Source organism: Perissodus microlepis, chromosome 10, assembly GCF_051167445.1.
Source record: "Perissodus microlepis isolate ML-2025 ecotype Zambia chromosome 10, ASM5116744v1, whole genome shotgun sequence".
NCBI classification, from domain to species: domain Eukaryota; kingdom Metazoa; phylum Chordata; class Actinopteri; order Cichliformes; family Cichlidae; genus Perissodus; species Perissodus microlepis.
Genome location: NC_140470.1, coordinates 17471025 through 17492446, shown reverse-complemented (window position 1 = coordinate 17492446; position 21422 = coordinate 17471025). Strand labels below are relative to the sequence as shown.

Genomic DNA, 21422 nt, shown 5'->3' with positions numbered 1-21422 from the left:
AGCCACTACAGTGACCGTCAAAACGGTGAAAAAATATTTCCGAAAAGAGTTTATTTTGTGACACCACGAAACAGACGTTTTTATATCGTCATCCGATATATATCCTTATATCGAACATCCCTATCTTGGGGTGTTCACTTTATAATATAACCCACAATTTCAATGTTTTTTATATGAAAATGCATTGAAATTAAATTTAGCTTCCACTTCCACTAAATAACGAGTTGGTTTTTTACATGTAACAAAGAAATAATTATACTGTAAGTAATTTTAAGTGCTGCATAATTTTCTGGTAATTTGGCAGAAAACAAAATAATATTTTGCCATCTTACAGAGCAAGTAGGCTGTACCTGTGTGTGGGCTGTATTATAGAGTGACTTAACCTTGCCTAAATTGTTTCTGTTTTATTGGAAAGGAGATACAAATTATACTGTAAGTAATTTTAAGTACTGCTTAAGTAATTTTCGGTATTGTTTAATTACCTGGTAATTTTGCAGAAGAACAATATTTCCCCATCGTAAGTAGGCTGTACTCTTCAGGTCTTTATTTTTTCTATTATTTAATTGTGCTTTTTTGTTTATGATGTACTCAAAATCAGTTACAATATCATTTGTGTCTCCTTTCCAGTAAAATATGCAGACATTAAGCAAGGTTAAGCCACCACATGGCACAGCATGCTCCTCAAAAAGAGGCAGTGACTGAACAATGTGTTTTTGCTTGTGTCCATAAGGAGCTGATCCCAGAGTTCTACTACTTGCCCGAGATGTTCGTCAACAGTAATGAATATGAGCTCGGGATGCGCGAAGATGCAGTTCCTGTAAGTGATGTGGAGCTTCCCGTCTGGGCCAAGAAACCCGAGGATTTTGTTCGCATTAACCGCATGGTGAGAAAAACAGAGACTTGTTTTTTTAATTCTAAACCTGGAAGTTTTGTTTCTTTTTTTTTGCCTCACCTTCAAATCTGGAGATAAACTGCGAATATTCTCTCTCTGAATCTTTCCCTCTCTCCAGGCATTGGAGAGCGAGTTCGTGTCGTGCCAGCTTCACCAGTGGATTGATCTAATATTTGGCTACAAGCAGCGAGGGCCAGAAGCGGTGCGAGCTCTCAACGTGTTCAACTTCTTATCCTACGAGGGAGCAGTCAACCTAGACAATCTAGATGCTGTACAGCGTGAGGTTTGTTGACGATTATCATTAAAGTGCAGAAATCGAACTTGTGCGTGGTAAGCCCATCTCTTCCTCTCTGATTCCAGCTGATTGAGGCCCAGATTCAGCTTAGTGGTCAGGTGCCCTCCCAGCTGCTGATCGAGCCACACCCACCTCGGTCCTCCGCCATGCACCTGGTGAGATACCTCAACAGCCTTAGCACATCTTGGCACGCACTTACAGACAAACACCTGATGAAAACACCAAGTCAACTGTAGGAGCGCTGCAGAGCTACTGAGCTAGTAGTGCTTTGAATCTTCATTGTTTTCATTTATTTATCATATTTTTAAAACATTTCTACCCAGTGCATCAATTATTTTTAGTCCGCATTCTCCTAGAGGAATAGCTTCCATTAGCAAGATGTAAGCTATTTGAAGTTTTATTACATACAGTAGTATGTAATGGTGTTTGTAGCCTCTCTGTAGTCCCTGCTACCCTCAGCAGCATGAGGCCTCTGCTTCTCTACATCAGAGCCATCAATGTCAACCCAAACCCGTCAGACCCTGAGCCCTCAGCAACTGGTGCATCCGCCTCCTTTCCTAGACCTAGAGCCGCCCTCAGTGTGTGTACCTGCTCTGACCCTGTGCTCCCACTAATATACCGTTTCCCCTGCCGTCCCTCTGTCCCATCTGTTCTGTCTGTCCCTCTCCCTTCGTCTCCATCCCCCTTCCTCCAACCTACCCTCTCGCCCTTTCTCTCTCTCCCTTTCTCTTTCTCTGTCTGTCTCACCAGTGTTTCCTTCCCCAGAGCCCTCTGATGTTTAAGGATCAGATGCAGCAGGATGTCATCATGGTGCTCAAGTTTCCCTCCAACTCTCCCGTGACACACGTTGCGGCCAACACGCTCCCCCACCTCAGCATACCAGCAGCCGTGACGGTCACATGTAGCCGGCTGTTCGCCGTAAACCGCTGGCACAACACTGTCGGTGAGTGTACGTTGATGGAAGTCCGCGTAAAATTTAAATTATTAAAGAATTTTTGCGACTGATTTCCCAAAGCCTGTAATGCTTGTTCTTGTTGTTTCATACTGCCCTTTAGTCCTGTTTTGTTCACACCCTCGATGTTGACATAGAAATATTTGTTAATTAAAGCTTCAATTAACCTTATTAATGACCTCATTAGCGCAACAGACTACGTGTAATTAATCATGGTAATGTGATTATACATGATCACGGGCAGCTTAAGTGGCTTTTAGTACCGACTGCCACACGAGGCACTTAATTTTTAATGTACGCTTGCATCAGAGCTCCCATCAGAGAGCACTAGATCAGGCCTTCTTCACCACTTGAAGATGTGCGTATGTATGACTGTGTAATATTTGTGCCTCAAACCCTTCAGGCCTCCGTGGAGCTCCAGGATACTCCCTAGAACAAGCTCATCATCTGCCCATTGAGATGGACCCTCTCATTGGTCAGTGCTCACACATATTCACAGCATTTTATCCATTCAGAAAGTTATAGATGCAATTTATGTTGAATTTTATTGACCAGAGGTGGGATGTGGCCCAGATGCAGATCTGAATCAAGGAGTTTTTAATATTATAGGTTATTGCAGAATTTATCACAGATGCTTATATGCAGCTCTTGTTTTTATATAAGCAGTTGCAGACCATAGTTTTGATACACATGTTCTGTAAGTAGATAAAGGGAATTTCCAGATAACTGGGGGAGCTGTGGCCAAAAGCATCACATGATGCATTGGGGGATTTAGATATACTGTTAACCATTTTCCATTTTTCTGCCCTCATTAGCCTGATTACATCTTTTTCTTCCCATGTAGCAAACAACTCAGGCGTGAACAAGCGTCAGATCACTGACCTGGTGGACCAGAGCATCCAAATTAACACACACTGTTTTGTGGTTACTGCTGATAACCGTTACATCCTCGTCTGCGGCTTCTGGGACAAGAGCTTCCGCGTTTACTCCACAGAAACTGGTTGGTTTTTGTATTATTTATAAGTCATGTCAAGCACTAAGTACAGCAAGCATTTCCTCGAGGCTGTCAGCGTCCTTTTTGAAGCTTAAATTTATGATTCTGTCAGAGTGTTTGCTTTGCATGTTTATTAATTTATTACATAGAAGAGATGCAGACTTTTTTGGAAATACATGCAGGCACATGGAGGTAGATGCTGTTTTTACTGATCCTCGGGTTTAAAAGGAGACACGGCTTGATTAAGTTATCATCACAAAGCACTTTTATCCCACCGTCGCCTTCCAGGAGTTTGATAAGGAGAGGCACACACACGTTGGCAAACTTGTCTACCTCCCTGCTCTCCACAGGAAAGCTGACCCAGATCGTTTTTGGCCACTGGGATGTGGTGACGTGTCTGGCTAGGTCAGAGTCTTACATTGGAGGAGACTGCTACATCGTGTCAGGATCCAGAGATGCCACTCTTCTTCTGTGGTACTGGAGTGGGCGGCACCATATTATAGGGGACAACCCTAACAACAGTGAGTGGTGAAATGGTGGATACAGAATGTGTGCAAGTTAACTAGTCGTTGTTTGGGACATGAGTGCATGAATGCGCTTCAAGGTCAAACATTAAGTTGAATAATTAGAGCATGTTTATTGTATATTTACAGCAATGGAAACATTTTGACTGCAAATGTAGTGGTTTGACTCCTAACTGTGTTTTCCTCAGGTGACTATCCTGCTCCCAGAGCAGTACTGACAGGACATGACCACGAGGTGGTGTGTGTGTCCGTCTGCGCGGAGCTGGGATTGGTTATTAGTGGAGCCAAAGGTTTGTACATCTTTATATGTCTTTGCCCAGAAGAGGTTTATTTGCAAATAAATATTTAATTTAATTAAAAAAGATGCACATCAGAGAACAGTGGCGTGGACGCAGTGAACGTTAATCACAGTGAATGTTGCTTTTGCCAAAGCTTTACACTATCTTGCTTTGATCTTTTCCCTCAGAGGGCCCGTGCCTCGTCCACACTATCACAGGGGACCTGCTCAGAGCCCTGGAGGGTCCAGAGCTGTGCCAGCAGCCACGCCTCATCTCGGTGTCTAGCGAGGGACACTGCATCATCTACTATGAGAGAGGCCGCTTCTGCAACTTCAGCATAAATGGAAAACTGCTGGCACAAATGGAGGTCAACGATTCGACACGGGTAAAGCTGTCAGGGTTACTCGAATGCAAACGTTTTCATACACTGGTGTTCACCTTATTCACCCATAAACCAAGAGCTGCTTTTAACTTGGACTCTTTTTCTCTGTTCCAGGCAATCCTGCTAAGTAGTGACGGGCAGAATTTGGTGACAGGAGGCGATAATGGAGTTGTTGAGGTGTGGCAGGCGTGTGACTTCAAACAGCTTTACATCTATCCGGGCTGTGATGCCGGAATCCGTGCCATGGACCTATCACACGACCAGAGGTAAAACAGGAAGAGGACAAAGACTGCGTCACCTTTGTGATGTGGTTACAAAAGTTTCGATGGTTCGTAGATGTGATTTACTGTGTTCTCTGCCCTCAGGACTTTGATCACTGGCATGGCGTCTGGCAGCATTGTGGCATTCAACATAGACTTCAACCGCTGGCACTACGAACACCAGAACAGGTACTGAGGACAGTGCGAGGAAGAGGACGATGGAGGGAGGAGAGGAGGTGATGCATTCTGCTGTGTATCTGCAGCACAGGGGAAACTACAGGTTCAGAGACGATGGAAAAACAAGTACCGGACCTTAGGCTGTATTCCCTTGTGAAGTTCACTTGATTTTAGGATGCGACGGCGCTGGTGGAAACTGCTTCCTCTGTGCATACGTGTATGTACGCGCACACACACGTGTGTAACCACAGACACTTAATACCCAGAAGATACACACCAAAACCTGCTAATAGAATAAGAAGACTGCAGAGTGGGGAGGGGGAGGCAAGGTGAGCAGATATTGTAGAGGTCTTTCATACCTGTACCACTCACAGGACTGGTACATTTGCTGTTCCTCAAAGAAATCCTAGGTTTTCTTTTCTTTTCTTTTGGCTATGTTTAACATTTTGTTCTTTACTTTTCATTTGAGGAGATGCCAGCACATCGATTATTGGGTGGATAATTAATGAAATATGTATCTAAACTGATAAGAAATGGTCAGAAATGAACCAGCTCTACCCATTGTTCAAAAACAGGTGCTATTGGCTTGATCTTAAATTCACCCTTGAAAAATTGCTGGAAGGTCTAATTTTTTTAAATTGTTTAATCTTGTTTAATTTCACCTGTTTTATTCTTTTCTTTTCTTCTTTTTTTTTTGAATATTCATTTAGGTTTTTTTTGTTCTTTACCCTCAGCAGGCTTAAATCAGATTTTTATGTAAATAAGGCTCTGCTTCCTTCAGAGTCTACACTTCTACTTTCACTACACGAACTGCGCTTATCACCTTTAATTTATTAATGACTTGCTGTATGTAAAATACTGTGTAATAATTATTATAATGTTGACGAGGCTGATGGTAATAACGGTGGTAAATGTTTTGCCAGGGAAGGTAATGATAAAGAGGTCTTACCAGTGCCACCAAGGATGACGAACACAAGACTGACATGATTTCCTTTGTATATTTGGTGATCGTTCTGTCAAATATGTACATATAGTCTCGGTTCAGGCTTGGCGGGAGACTTGATCAGCTGAATAAGACTGGAAGCGCAAACTTTCACTTACCCACATTTGTTGATTATTTAAAAAAAACAAAAAAGAGAGAGAATCAAATCAATGTAAAAGTTTTGTTTTGTATTTGCACTTTGCACCAATCACATATCATTATTTATTAGCTTGGTTCTTTCTGGTCGGCTGCCATTTCGTTTAGGTCCATTTTCCTACGGGATTATTTGTGCATTGATGTTTGTATTTAAAACGTTGAGCTCATGTGTGATTATAAGTTTTACAACCTCACAGTTGTAAGCAATATCATGATTCTGTAGCTGATAGAGGCGGGACGGAGGGCGGAGAGAGAGGATGAAATGTGAGATGTACCGTATGTGTGAAGCCATCTTGATCAAATGCGCACATGCACATACTCTATCGACAGGTTCAACTAACGTATCCAAAAAAAGGTTAAATATTTTTGGATCTATGAAACCCTAAAAAAAAACTATTGTATTCATGTTTTATTGCAAAGATGTAAAATATGACGTGTGAGTTGGAAAAAAAATCATGATAAGAAAATAAAATATGCAAAGAATTTGACGACTTGGCTTTTCATTGATCACAACAGTGTATCACGCGTACATTTATCGCCATTTTGAGTGAAATCTTACTTCCATAAATGCGATTTCTAGTTAAAACGCTGCATTTTGCACACGCATGACATTTGTTGAACTACCTGCTGTTTTTTTTTCTTTCCTGTTTGCGAAAATAGCAACATCCTGCATCACAGACATCAATACCCTGTTAGTAGTACAAAATTACCACTTTCAGTTTTCAGCATTTCCTGCATTGTTCTTTTCTAAAGAACCCATTTAAACCTACTCCTGTGGAGCTTCTTCAAATAACACAGGAACAGAACAGCCGTTCTCCTCACTGAAAGTTGTCTCAGTGATTATACAACCTGAAATTTAACAGATGACATTAAAGAGAGGTTCAGTTTTATCTATTTTTTTTATTTCACCAGTTTAAAATAGTCATTTACTCCCATAGCTGAACATCTTTTTGTGCAAAATTAAACTAAAAGCTAAAATTATACACTAGTTGTTGAATTTGTGAACTTACGCTGTGAAACTATAAACAGATTATTATTTTACTGCTTTGCTGCAACTCTTAAAAAACACAATCTTGCTTGCTTGGCTGCTTATGAAAATGGCTACACATTGCTCTCATCAAACATTTAATAATTTGATTCAATTCAGTTTTATTTATTCATTAAGCAGCCTGAACTGTTAATACAAGGCAGGATGGATCCATGCATCGTTTTTCCAATCTTCTTGTGAGCCCTTACCAACTGTAGCTTCAGTTTCAATTAAATTCCATTTTATTTACATAGTGCCAAAACACAACTTGCCTCAAAGCGCTTTATAATGTAAAGACTACAATAATAAAGAGAAAACCCCAACAATCAGATGACCCCCTGGGAACAAGCACGTGGCAGCAGTGGGAAGGAAAAACGCCCTTTTAACAGGAAGAAAGAAAATGTTTGTTTTCTAATAAAGTTTCTAAAACGCACCTTTCATATTCACTCAGTGCATCAAATGTAAGTCACTGACTGGCCATTGGGAGTAAATTGGGGGTTCAATGTCTTGCCCATGGACACTTCAGTAAGCCACTTACTCCGTGATACTAGGTCTGCAGATTTTAAACATGCCTCAGCTCTTTGTTCATAAATATATAGAATATATATCTCTTTATGTTTTAAGTGCTTCTAAATAAGAGAAACATTGGTTTTGATAAAATTTACATGTCAAACAGTTAAAACGACCAGGCAGTAGAAAATAACACTAGTTTAAGTATCAATTTATGCCACTAAAAGTGAATTTTATAGTCTAAAATTATAAATGAAATATTAAAATGATATGACTTAATTTTATACTGAAACATTTTGATTTCTATTTTTTTTTTTTAAATTAGATTTAAAACTAATTACTTTAAAACGACCAGCACTTTACAATCTGATTGACTGACTGACCTGGGTGTTTATTAATCCGATTACAATAAAAAATATAGTAAAATAATAAGGCTATGGTCACTATTTTAATATTAAAAATTAATACCGCCTCATGTTTTAAAAGAATCTGTATTTGAATGTGCTATTTACTATGTGTGTTTAAACACGTTAAACACGTGTTTATTATGCTGGTTACCTGGAAATATTTGCGGTAGTTATTACTTTGTAATAACCATAAATCAGGCCAATATGTTTACATATTGTTATCATATTGTAAAACATTAACTGTACAATTACAAACTACACTTACTTTTATTTGCACATTATTAGCCCTAGTTATTAATCTCTTTATTTATACTTTATACTATACTACATCTACCATTGCTCACCTAAAAACTACGTTCAATACCGCACTCTATTTATGGTTATTATTGCTTTATTACTATATCGTGTACCCACTTTTGTTTCCACTGAGCTGTATAGCCACCGAAAATTCAATTAAGGTCTTGTATACCTAATTATGGCATCTTATTGATGTGTCTAGCGCAGTTTTTATAAAGATATTACCAGAATTGGCCAAATATTAATAATAAAAGATGAATGGATACATATTTTTGTATATATTTTTGGGTTGTATGTGGCATTTTTTCAATCATTTAAAAAAAATTTAAATCCAGGGATTCGTGGATTGGGAAGAATGAGCTGAAGTGAAACTACAGCAAAGCTAATAATTACATCCAGTTTGTTTACAGTATATTTGACGCTTTATCTTATGCTTAGTACTACATCCATTTTGCTAATTTTGCAAGACAAACAAATCCATTAACACCTCAATTATAATTGGAATGATAAACAAAAGCATTGCCACTAATCTCTTGTTTTAATTAGTGTGATGTTTCAGCATGTATAGAAGTTGAAGGGATTTTGTGATTAAAGTTTATACATGGGGGAGTGCTGAGTCTGTCAGACCGTACCACCTGAAATACACAGATTAATTGGAGAACAGTGAGGATTTGTCAAGAAGTCTGACAGCTCTGGCTGTTTTTATTGCTTGTGGCTGTCATCTGTGAGCCTTTGTGGTCTTTACAGGTTATTGACTTTTCTGACAAAGTGTGGCAAAGATGAATGAACCGTTTTCAAATAATTCTCTCTGTACGTGCCATACATTTTTGTCACAGTGTCAAAAAGACTTCAACTCACAATATTAAAAAAATAACAAATAAGTAAATGATGTATTTTCAGAGTAAACAACCATTTCTCTAACCGAAGCCTGGAATAAAAGCTGATGGCAGCACAGAGCTGCTGTAGTCTCTATGGAGACCGGGATCGGACGCCTTATAAATTGACAGGCAAGAGTGGTAATCTGTCACGCTGGTAGACCTGTCTTTCAGGCTCTGAATTTCCTCTTGTAGTTGATGCCACTTTTGACCTGGCCTGTCTGGAGCTGGAGTCCGTGGGTGCCTGTCTGTCAAGTCTCCAAGCATCATTTCTTTCTTACCTTCACATCCACATCACCGTTATCGGTCTTCTTCTTGTGCAACCTCCTTTCTTCATACTTTGAATGATTACAAGCCAACCTGACGTGATCACAGTTCGGATGTATCTTGCCTTTTCCTTTCCAAAACCTTACTGAACAGCTGAGACACATGTATGTACTTCATGTACAAAGTTAAAGAGCTTTAATAGGATTTTTATACCGAGTTTGCAATGTAGTCTACAGACATCATGAAGCATGCTGTACAAAGCTTCACTTCAAAGAATAGTATTTCTTCTAAGTTGAACACGAGTGCAATACGAGAAATGACAAAAAGAAAAGAAGAGGAGAAAAGATAATGAGTCCCTCATTATGCTGTTCCCCGCAAAGGGAAAGCAGAATCTCAGTTTCATTTGTCTTAATTGTGAAAGTAAGACTCAGAAGGGTGCATTCACACTCACCCTTCAAGACCTCTTCATCACATTATGAGCGATATTTCCCCTGTGCCTATGCAGATTGCATGGCCCCGCCAGAATTAGAATATGCATGCACAGACTGTAATGCCATTATGTCAGCTTCTTTAGGGCTGACAAAAGGTTTTTGTGTTTGTATGTCACAGTGAGGAGGTGCTGGACCTCTGTGTGCTTTATATGTGTGCGCATGCTTGCCTTTGTTTGCATGGGCATGCACGAATGAGAGCACATGTGCATATGTCTGTACTGTATGTGCTCCCTCCCACATCCCTCAGGTGGAGAGTGCAGAGATGGTGGACCTCTGAGATGAGATGCTACATATCTCCATGTTGGTGAAGGAGCTTCCTCCCTCGCTGCTGCAGTCGGGGACAGAGGAAGAAGAGGAGATGATGTTCTTGAGCCTGTGTAGGGAAATGACGAGCAGCGTCAGAAGGAACACCAGCAGGCCGAGAAAGAGCCATACATAAACATAAACATTCCCTGGACGCCCCGGAGATGAGGCGGCCGCAGATGTGGAGGCAGAGGTCGGGGAGAAACGGAGGAAAGTCCCATTGTCTACTGACGAGATTCCCGTCTCATTTTGGTCCATCAACGGAACGTCAATCCCAGACATCCTGACTGTTGTTTCGTCATGGAATAACAAGAGAGACAAAAGGAAGAGGAGGGAAATTTATTGAGGAGCAAAAACATGTTTAGTTTAAAAATCCAGTATTTACAAAAAGCCTTTAAAAAGTGATTTCTCTTTGTCTGCTGAAGAATGGGAGATGCTTCCTGATGCCCACACCCTCACACAATCCCAAACAGCCTTGGTTGGAAATGATCAATTAAAAAAAGGATTTTTGTTCAGATTAAAAGTCAGGAAGCTTTTTGTTTTACTTTTTTTTATGCCGATGACACTGTCATGAACAGCAGGGGGAGTGCTTGTCTTATTGAATGCCTGTCAGGCTCGGTGCCCAAAGCTGTGCGTGCTCATAAATGAAGCCATCCTTATCTGATGAAATTAAACCCCTTATAATCAGCTTTCACAAAGACAGATGAAAACCAATCCTCCTCCACTGTATATTAATATTGTTAATAATATTCCATCACAAATTACTGCATGGCACGAAACTGGCGAGGAAATGCGAGCGACCGCTGGAGGAGCAGTCAGAGTCTTTGTGCTGGTGAGACACAGAGGGGAAGGGGGCTGTGCTGAATTTGGGTTAGACCAGCCTTGTGTCTTGACTTGATCTATGACAGCAGAGGAAAGACACTTCAAAGCGAGGAATAAATGACCATGACCGGTATGAAAGCTAGAGGTCAGCAGCACACTTTTCATCTCCCAGTGGTGTGAGCTCAACTTCTTTCTTATCTTCTGTTCCTGGCCTCCTTTTCTCCCCATTTTTTATAGCCTACATTTCAGCATGCCCCATATGTGAGCCCGGCCACTCGTGCGATATTAAGGCTGGAGAAAATTATACTCCTGCCTTTTGATCTGCAGTAATCACCTCTATTAATCAGATTAGTGCTGCTGAAAACTGCGAAAGTAGCTACAATATAAAAACATGTTAGAAACTGGAAGGTTTCACTTTAAATGCTTTGCCATTTCATTTCATTATGATGTTTCATTCTGGAAATTGGGAATGTTGCTCTGACAATATTAATAAAAACATTATAAACTTGTCTCGGTGTCACAAAGTGTTCTCTCAATTTTGTAGTTTGCTGCTAAGACACCAAATCAGTTTGATGTGGACTAATAATCATTTATTTAACCTGACCAATGAACACTGTGTTTTAAATTTAATAATACTACAAAGGGACAGTTAGCTAGTAGATTTAACCTTCATAAGCTAATTAGTTAACTAAGCTTGAACTAGCTGCTTGTTATTCTGAATTGGCAGAGATTAAATGATGCAAGTTGAATAGCTAGCTGGTGAATGCAAGTTATAAGCATTTTCAATCTATTAAACGCTCATAATGCTACATTGTTACAGTCATTAGTATTTTTTATATATTATTATACACTGATAAATCCCAAGCAGCAAACCTCTGGGTCTGAAAAATGATAATACATAAGTGCAAAACTGAAATTCTTCAATTGGACATTTGAGCAACTGAAGTCCATGCTAACCTTATGGAAGCTTGTTTTTGACACTATTTTGATTAATTAATTGCATTTTTCATCAGTAGGCCAAAAGTTTAGGTTAGTATCTCAAGACATTCACACTAAATTTTAAATAAGTCATCTCTAAATTTGGATTTACCCAGAAGTGACTAGAAACCGCAAGATACTCAGTGAAAACTTGAAATATTGAGAAATTTCTACTTCTGTTCGATCCTGTTTGTTATCTAACAAATAATTCCCTGTCATGCAGTTGATTAAGTAACACACAGTAAACCGAAAGTTCAAATGTTATTAGCAAGTTGCTTACATCTAATTAGCCATTTGTGGATAGTCTTAGCTAACGAAGTTTGCTAAAATATTAGCTAACAACTGATGCTTATTAGCTTAGCACGCCGTGCTTTCTTTCAAATAAGGTAATAAATGGTGGGAGGTGTAAAAGATTAGGCTCCTTTTTGATAAAGTTTACAGTTAAGGCTGCCTGCCCACTTTTTTAAGAGCTTCATTTTATCCACTGACGCTTTGGAAAATCATTACTTAAAGAGTTATAGGACTCGAACCAAGCCAATAAGCTACTAAGTGAATATGACCATTAAAAGATTTGATTTGGATAAAAAATAAATAAATAAAAGAAAGTGAAAAGACTGTGCAACTTAAATACATTTGGCAGTGAATGAACTAATCATGCCAAAATGCACACCAAATACCAGCTTCCAAAGGGACTAACTTCAAGCCTTCACGAATGCAGTTGTTTTCATCTAAAATATTGTATACTACTACTACTACGTCTAATAATAATAATAGTTTTGTATATATATATATATATTTTAGTACCCTAGTTACTGATATGGTGCTCCTAACTGCATCCACCGCTCTCACTTTCTAAGATTTTGCGCTCTCTGAAGTTTAAACATTTCCATGATAACAGTAACCTCCACCAATCAAAGAGATCTCTGTTTCAGCTGAGGATTGTGGGTAGAGTTCTTTTCCACAGCACTGCAAATTAAACACTTTTTTATTAATAACACAAAGTTGATAGGTTTCCACAGCAACACATAGCATCGTGCCACAATGTTGCACTTAGTAACAGTGGATAGCTGAATGGTTACAATATAGTGACTCCAAATCAAAATCCCAGTGGGGAAAATGAAGGGGATTTTCACTTCTGGAAACTCACTTTTCTACTTTCTTCTTTACTCGACTATATTCTACATATTGCTGAATAGTTTATGTTTTGTCCTTGTCCTCCACAATGCTCTCCTGTTGTGGCCTTGAGGCTGGTTCTACTAGAGGTTTCTTTTTGTTAAAAAGGAGTTCTTCCTCCCCACTGTCACCAAGTGCTTATTAATATGGGATCATCGGATTGTTTGGGTTTTCTGTCTAATATCTGAGTTATGTACCTTACAATGTAAAGCGCTTTCAGGCAGTTGTTAATCTGAGATTGCTCTGTATAAACAAAACTGAACTGAATGTGCAAACCAGTGGGTGACAAACAGTGGCTATATCCATCTTTTATATACAGTCTGTTCTGTTGCACAAAGTTTCAGATAATTTCATTTGGTACAAAACTTTCTGTGATGATTTTTGCTTATGAAGTTTGGTAATTTGGCACTCCATTCCCAGAATCTTTTCTTCCCTACGTATTCACTCCATTTTATTCTCTTACTCTCTCTCTCTGGATGGTACATTTGGCAATAACTCTAGCTCTCTTTAATTTAAAGCCCAAACTACCTTCAGGGAGATGCACAGCATAATGAGGAGGAATGAGTTGGGCTGCAGCCTTTCTGTGATTGCGTGCTCTCTTGCCCTAACTCTGTATTCTTTATCAAACGCTCCCAATGGTTGTCCTGGCCCGGTGAAAAACTGTATTGCCACTTTTGTTAGCTTATAGTGCCTCTCTTTTTCCCCCAGACTCTTTTGGAAACATGTATTGATATTCACTGCACACGCTGCTCACATTGCCTGTCATTGCTTCTGCTGTCTTTTTGCAATGCATCGTTCTCTGTACTGTTTTCTCTCCCAACCTGACATCTTTCATTTAGTGCATAAAATGTTTTGGTCACATTAGATTTCCAATATATTGAGGTTAAAAAAATGTCAGTAATTAGTCGTGTACACATCTGAAACATCCCCAAAAACTTGCCAGTGAACTCCTGTCTACTCATCTATCTTCAAATCTCTCTTCTTCTCCTTCTTCTCAGCCACATTTCCTCATCTTATCTGTTGGCCTCGTCTTTCCATACCACTCTTTCCTCCTCTGTATAGGTTGTTGATTTTAATGATATGTTGTTTTGAAATTTGCACTGAAGCTTGTTCATTGTGAGCTGAAGTGGCTGATAATTGTGCTTAATGATGCTTTTTGTATCCAGGCAACGATGCACGCTCAGTTCTTTTTTTCAAGCTAATCTACTTTAAGAGGGCAGGCCATGCAGTCCTTCTGACTCTGGAGAGGTGAGCCATACACATGCACACACACACACATGCACACACCCGCCTACATATAATAAATACCAGTAGCTATTTTCCTTAGGAATTGCTGCAAATGTAGTACAGAGAACACAGAGGACTAATTGGGAAAATGAGCTATCTTTATACAGGAAAATTATATGAATTTTAAAAGTGGCTTGGTTTTCACGTAAAGGAACATGAGTTGTTTATTCCTGCCTCCAGTGAGTCAGCAATCTCACATCATGTGCTTCTGTTAACAAATTCATGGTTTTTCTTCTATCTGTCAGGTAGAAACCCAAGTCTTTGAATTTATGTATCAAGTCTGTTGCAAAAGTTTTCTTTGTTGACCCTTAACTGCATCCGGCAGTGATGTAGTGCACAAGTGTATGAGATCCCAGAAGGCTGTCAGCAAAAATATTTACACTGTGTTAAGTTAAAATTTTAAGTGGCCTTCGTCTTATCTCTTGTTTTTCTCTGGTTGTGCTGGATCTGGGTTTTGTATAATGTATAATGTTTTGCTGCAATCAGGCCTTGCTCACTATTCATTCTGCTGACTTTGGACAGATTGTTGGTTATTTGCCCTTGAGCCTCCCTACACCTACTTTCTCTTACAGAGAGGATAAAACGCTGGCTGCTGAAGATGGACTTAATTTCTTTTGCCTGTTTTAATGTGTGCGCTTTATTCCCATCTTTTTATGTGTCTCCCACAGAGTTGTCATATATCTGCTCAGTAATTCATGATTTTTATTAAGATTGTTCATAAACATGGATATCAGATATTCAAGCCCATTTTGGGGGCAAGAGGCATGCTTAATACCTCATGAAAATCCTTACATCATTACAAATAAACAGGATTTATTTTCTAGGTGTAAGGTCGGCGACATAATTAAAAGCTTTGTGATCTTAAATTGTTGCTCAGAGAGACACTTTTTTAAATAGACACAATATAACATTTTTTTCTATCCATGCTGTCAATGTCTTCCTATTCTTGCCACATCTCAGATTCACTGAAGTGTGATCTGGACTGCTCTCACACCTCCCTCTGAGCAGAAGCTGCTTTTTTAAAGCCAGAATGGCCCCTCTGTTGGACAGCCTGTCCAACAGAGAATGAACACCACAGCTGGTAGCTGCTCCTCTGAGAGGAAATAGGATGAGTGAGGGCCGTACCTTGAGGCTGGACATCAGCAAACTTTACTTGACATGACTTACATCTCTGTCCTTTAATACTTTTCTCCCAGTTTTACTCTCAGTCAGGGTTGCACAGAGTTCAGCACTGTGAGACTATTCTGCCTTTTAGTCCTCTTATTCTCATGTTTCCCCTTGAGTCTAGCAGCCTGGAGCTCATCAGTGGGTTCTTGCTGAAGTGCTCTCTTTTTTTTTGCTCTCTGATATGACTTGTGTCTGATTAAGTATTTCAGCTTTTTATTCCTATAGCAGCATTGGTTTCTGGGCTTTGTCATGAACTTGAAATATGTTCTGTATAGACACGGCTCTCTGCTGCACACTTCAGCAAATTTCTCTGCGTATCTTCACTGTTGCTTTCTTAGACTTTATATGTATATATATATTTTTTTGCCACTGGTCTATCTCTATAGACAGTGAGCCTCGATTCCCAAGGCTCTCTCTTTTTCCTGATCAAACTCCTTCTCTTTGATCTGCACAATTTCTCGAGGTCTCTCCTCAAACAACCTCATCCTCTGCTACTGGAGTATGTTCAGCCAAACTCCTTCTGAGACACGGTGCCGCGTAGCTTCCCGTGCTCCACTTTCTCAATCTGTTCTTCACCCAACACCCTCCTAATTTTCTCATCATCTCTGTGTAATCTTCTTCACGGTCACCATTCAGCTTATGCCTCTGCCCATTCGTCCCCATCAGCCCTCTTGTCCTATTTTGCATGTTTTCATTTCTTAGTGTGTATCGTCTTTTTTTTTCTTCTATGCTTGTTGATATTGCTGGACAGTGCACGTCTTTGCAGTTTTATACCCGATGTGTCGATAAAATCATAGAACAAAGCAAATCTTACTGTGCTTTCTTGTAAGCCTTGTATGAGTCTAATATTAATTACTTGATTAATAAATGTTCAGTCTTAACGCAAGTCTTTTTTTTTTCACACTTAGCATCATTCATGCTCATTCAGGGCCAAACAGAGACAGCCTTGGAGCCTCTCTGCAACTTTTTATTAAACCTTGTGATGTCCGAGAAAGAAAATAGGCCCGGCCATTGCTGGAATTTTAACAATCCATGCATGCGGCTTATGCAAATATTTACTAAAACTGAAAGTTCCCACTGAGATGGATTCTCGTGTTTGTTTAGTTCTGGTACTAGCCCTTCACTTCATGAATAATGGACAACATCCATGTGTTTCAAAATGTCATGGCATTTGGACCATATTCTTTTGTGGAAGTGTGTGCATGTGTGTCGATGCGCACATACTTTTTCATGCACGAAAAAGCACAGGAGCCAAAAAAACCCCAGAAATCCTGGGGATATACATTGTATTGGATGCATGCAACACTTGCACATGCATATGTATACTTCTATAGTCCAAATAGCAGATTACCAGGAGATAAAAGTAACCTGGATTTCAGCCATGCTACGTATCTTATATTCAAAGCCAGATCAGCTGAAAGCAGACCTAAGCCTCACCACATGAATTCCAATTTGCTTCTGCAGTTGCAAATACCACAGATAACACACAAAGGGTCAGAGATATGCAGGAATGATGAAAGTATGAAGAAAGAGATGTTACAATATTCACCAGAAGCTGTAAACCGTTTTCTCCGCTCTTCTTGTTTAGCATGACAACAAACATCATCTCTAGTTTTTTGTGCACTTAATCAAAGCATTAAAAAATGTGCACAAATATAAACATAACTGAAGAGGCTCCAGATTTAGAAAAAGGAGGAGTTGAACTGACTGCAAAGCTACTAAAGAGCAAACTGCAGTTTCTATTCTGCGCTTTTTACATTTCAATAGCAAAATCTCAAAGCGCACCTGACTGCACTCAAAGCTTTACCGGGGGTCGTGCCCCAGTGTTCAAGCTGCTATCTGATTCTCTCAGATATTCAGGGCATGAAAGTGCTGCTTTCAAAAGGCCAAATTGGAGTGAGATCTCAAAGGTGCTGCGAAGGGTTTAATCTAACTGACAATAAGGTAGCATGAGTTAAGCCACGAGCAGACAGGAACAGTGATCATCATGAATAGGAAGCACTGGACGATTTTTTTGGTCAGTGGCCAGTATGGATAATGAGCTCCTTGCTTTGATGTTTCACTGTGTGTATGTGTGTGTGTCTGTTAGTTCATCCCTGTGGTAAAGTGTATTTTTACACCTCATTCTCATATCTGTTAATTACTCCTGATATTTCTGAGCACCGTGGCATAAAACCCGATGCTGAGTTACTCTGCCTGTGCAGCTCATTTACTCTCTGATTATTATGATGAGCTGAGTGAGTCATACATCAGTTCAAATGCAAACAAACCCCGCTCTTGTCAGGATTGCTCTGAAAGGACGCTTTCCTCACCCTCTTGGGGGGAACAATTGCCCCACTCATCGCTTGTCACGCTTTTCCTCCTTTTCCCAACTGTCACACAGGAAGCCCGCTCACCTTCCAAGTTGGTGACTAAAATGAATTCTTCCCGCCATGCATGCGTACATCTCGCACACTTTTCCTTTTAAATCTCTCTGACTTTGACAGAAAGGCTGCCGGTGACAGCAGCTTCACCGCAGCTCTGCGGGTGTTGATAAACCATAAATAAAGTTGTCTGTGAATGAAGAGATGAGTTCAAGCTGAATAATCTCTCTGTGTTTAGCAGGATCCTTCCTTATAGATCTCATCAACAGATTCCCTGCTCTGTCTGGTTCATTATAATAATTTGGAAAAATGTTGTAAAATAAAACAAAGTAGCCTGAAGCATCAGCAGCATGCATGCAGTTGCTGAGAAAAGAAAGAGGAATAGATACAGACCTTTATTTTTCTTATGTGAAGCAGCTGCTCCTCTCTCACGTTGTGCAAAAATCCATCTCTTGTTTGGTCTTTCAGCCGAGCAAACCAGATCTGTTGCCCCTCAGAGCTTCCCTGTGAGCCTCCCCTCTCCCTCTCTCTCTCTTGCTCTCTCTCTCTCTCTCTCTCTCCCTCCCTCTCTCTCTCTCTCTCTCTCTCTCTCTCTCTCTGTCATTCAGTGTGAAACACGGCCGCACAGGCTCGTCAGCCAGAGACGAAGCAGTCACATATGGGTCCCTTCTAGAAATGGAGTAACACATATAAAAGGCCTACAACAAAAACTGTGGCTGCTTAAATGTACTGACACTTCCTTTCCTTGAGAAGTGGCGAAGATGGGCAGAAGAGAGGGAATTTTAATTCCATCCTCACCTCTCTCCCCTTTCCACTTCTCCGTCTCCACCCTCCCACTTTTCTCTTTGCTTGCTCATCAGCTTCAATAACGATCACACCAACGGTCAGACACATTCACAGAGCAGAGCCACCTGACAGTTAATAAGCTGCTCGCGAAGCCTGTTAACGCCACACCACAAGTTGTCAGACAGACACGCAGGTAAATGAAATGACAGTTTTAGCCATTTTAATACATTTCTGTCATTGTGTGCTCAAACACACAATTGAGCCGCCTTTGCTTTGGCTCTTCTGTTTGTGTGAGGGACACACGGCCCAGCTCTGTGCTCTCAGCTAAACTGTGTCAGTAGACAGCATCCAGTGGTGAGTAATAACCGGCTGCTGGGGGAGGCCCAAGTGGAAAGTCGTAGCATTCAACATCTCTTTCTCACCTCTCTTCATCTTATAGCTCTTATCTTGTGTTTTCACTCCCGTCTCTCTTTTTTCTCCTTCACCTCCTCATAGCAGTTAGCAGCGGCTAAGCACATCTGTTCTGTTGAAAAGTCTTTTTATGTGAACTGAGTATGGACACATGCCGCAAATTACACATGAAACAAGGCGCCTTTTTAAAAAAGGCTTCCCATAACTTATAACTTGCTGTATTTCATCGAGTGATGAAACAGAGAGGATCGTATTCTCGACAAACTATGTCGATTTCTAAGCAGGAGAAAAACACTCTGCCAGTGGTGTCAACCACTCTGGATTTATTGGGACAGGCTTTGAAATATGTGTCTGCAGCTTGACAGCAGAGATTTAAAGCAGACTGGTGGCTGTTACAATTTCCGTCTCTGTCCCTGCTCTAGGCTACTCTCGCTCTCCTAATAGGTCCCTGCATTCCTTTAGAACTTTGTAGATTTGCCCTGCCAGCCACGATCATACGACTGCACACCTACCAACATCCCAACTATCTTTCTGTCTGCTACTAACAACAGACCAGCTTCTTTTACTCCTGGCTGCCTGTCATTTTTTTAACCTGCTTGTTCCTCACAGTAGCCTCTGCCTATCTGCTTGCCCAGAAGCCTCAGCCGTTTTTCATCGCCTGCTCTCCATCTGTGGCCTCCAACCTGTGCTGCACATGGTTTTTGAGACTAAGGCACAGCTGTGATTTGACTAGATTGATATGCTAATTTCAGCGTGCTAAAACCTTTTAAGAAAATGATGCCAGTGTGTTAATTTTAACTAGATAAAATTCTTATTGTGTGCACCATGCCTGTTTAGCATGTTAGCATGCTATTGATCATTTATTTCATTAAAATTGAGCTTGATCATGTCATTAAATGAAGGGTCCAGTAACCTCAGGTGCTGCTGGAACTGAAATATTTCACTAAAAAGGGAAAGGCTAAAAGCCTCTAGAGGAAAAGCTACTGAATTCATTCTTTACATGTCTCTATCAAAGATTTCAACCCATTAATTATAATTATTTAATGTGTTTATAATTATTTAAAATTCTTACCACACTTTGAAATGCCCCGCCCCCTACTTTACCTGACTTTTCAAAAATGATTTATTTTATCTGGATGAACTGACATTTAAATTGCTTTGCTTAGCACTAGATATGTCCTCTTTTGGTGTAAAGCACTCCAAATAAAATCCAGTCTCATCTGACTTAGCATAAATTATGCTTGTTAGCACCTTAATGGTATTCATGAGGTGTTAATTGTGTGGCAGATGTCACCTGTCTCTGCTCTGTGAAGGGAAAAAGGCACCTCCTCCTCCACAGATGCCACTATCTCCTGCCATCTGCCCGCTGACATGCGCACCAGAGAGGAATAGCAGCAAAGAAGAATGCAGGGCAGAGATGAGATGACTTTATTTAACATCCAAATCCAGCATCGGCAAACATCACAGCTGGTATTCAGGTGTACGTACTCTGACAGATATGCTAGAAAAAGGGCTTTGATTTATTGGATCTGCACAAATATATATATGAATATATTTTGATTGGCAACCCAATAAGAAGCTGGTTTTGCATTTCATTTAACTACTCTAATAATTATTTGGCCTGATCTCACACCATAGAAGACTATTTCTAAACCTATCAAAGGAAATCACTGCAGACACAGAACTTTTTTTCTAAATAGGGAATATGCGCTTGACAAAGCTAATTAAGGCAATGTGAGTACATGCACCCTCACTCTGTGCAAACTCAAATGTTCTTGTGTGCGTTTGTGTTTCGTGTGTGTGTGTGTGTGTGTGTGTGTGTGTGTGTGTGTGTGAGAGCAAGAAAGAGGACTGAAGGATAGAGATAAGCGCTTCGGCCTCAGCTGGCTTTTGTCACTAATCCCAGAAGGCGAAGAAGTAGCTGCCGATTCCATGTCATTCCCTGATTTCCCAGCCTGTTCTCAGTCCATGCCATCCTAGAGCTGCCCTTGTAAGGACACCAGTCTCTGCACTGCATGTTAATGAGAAGAAACATGCAGCAGTCGGGGTACAGCTGCAAAGGAAATCTCTGTTTGCTAAAACCCGTGTGAACACAACTATGAACTCTGAGATAAACGGCAGGAAAGTGTCACAATATTAGTTACGGATTATGTTCCAAGATGCGTACATTTTAGATGCGCCGCAAGATATGATTTACATCCCTCTGGTAATTTGAACCAATTTGCCGAGCATCCCGCTGAGAGGGAGGCTCATAAAAAGCAAAATTTCACTCTGTGATGAGCACAGGAAAACTGCTTCATATCCTCTCCTGACTGCAGGAGAAAGTATTGCTGCGTCTTTAATCACGGGGAGGCAGCGTGCGTTTG

The 21422-nt window shown here is 40.3% G+C and overlaps 2 protein-coding genes across 20 annotated transcripts in view; one reads left to right on the top strand and one right to left on the bottom strand.

Annotated features, from left to right (window-relative positions):
- Nucleotides 1-6380, top strand: part of nbeaa (neurobeachin a) — a 103140-nt gene extending 96760 nt beyond the window's left edge. For 13 of the 19 annotated variants that reach the window (XM_084942568.1, XM_084942558.1, XM_084942557.1 and 10 more), the window contains 11 exons: nucleotides 731-883; nucleotides 1011-1175; nucleotides 1253-1342; nucleotides 1938-2130; nucleotides 2543-2614; nucleotides 2984-3139; nucleotides 3484-3654; nucleotides 3846-3947; nucleotides 4124-4320; nucleotides 4432-4583; nucleotides 4683-6380. In XM_084942568.1, coding sequence (XP_084798694.1) covers nucleotides 731-883; nucleotides 1011-1175; nucleotides 1253-1342; nucleotides 1938-2130; nucleotides 2543-2614; nucleotides 2984-3139; nucleotides 3484-3654; nucleotides 3846-3947; nucleotides 4124-4320; nucleotides 4432-4583; nucleotides 4683-4773 — 1542 coding nt within the window. In that variant the 3' untranslated portion in view covers nucleotides 4774-6380. The remainder of the gene's footprint in view (nucleotides 1-730; nucleotides 884-1010; nucleotides 1176-1252; nucleotides 1343-1937; nucleotides 2131-2542; nucleotides 2615-2983; nucleotides 3140-3483; nucleotides 3655-3845; nucleotides 3948-4123; nucleotides 4321-4431; nucleotides 4584-4682) is intronic. The other 6 variants (XM_084942569.1, XM_084942572.1, XM_084942567.1 and 3 more) reach the window with 1 other exon arrangement.
- Nucleotides 6381-9453: 3073 nt separating this feature from the next.
- On the bottom strand, nucleotides 9454-18617 carry sertm1 (serine rich and transmembrane domain containing 1). The gene is made up of 2 exons (XM_084942573.1): nucleotides 18253-18617; nucleotides 9454-10356 (listed from the first exon to the last, which is right to left on the bottom strand). Exon 2 carries the CDS (start codon nucleotides 10349-10351, stop codon nucleotides 10010-10012), a length of 342 nt encoding a protein of 113 aa, XP_084798699.1. The 5' UTR covers nucleotides 10352-10356; nucleotides 18253-18617; the 3' UTR covers nucleotides 9454-10009.
- Nucleotides 18618-21422: the final 2805 nt, after the last annotated feature.

Bases quoted from the DNA above. Each gene is read 5' to 3' on its own strand.
- sertm1 (XM_084942573.1), bottom strand. From the start codon at position 10,351: ATGTCTGGGATTGACGTTCCGTTGATGGACCAAAATGAGACGGGAATC.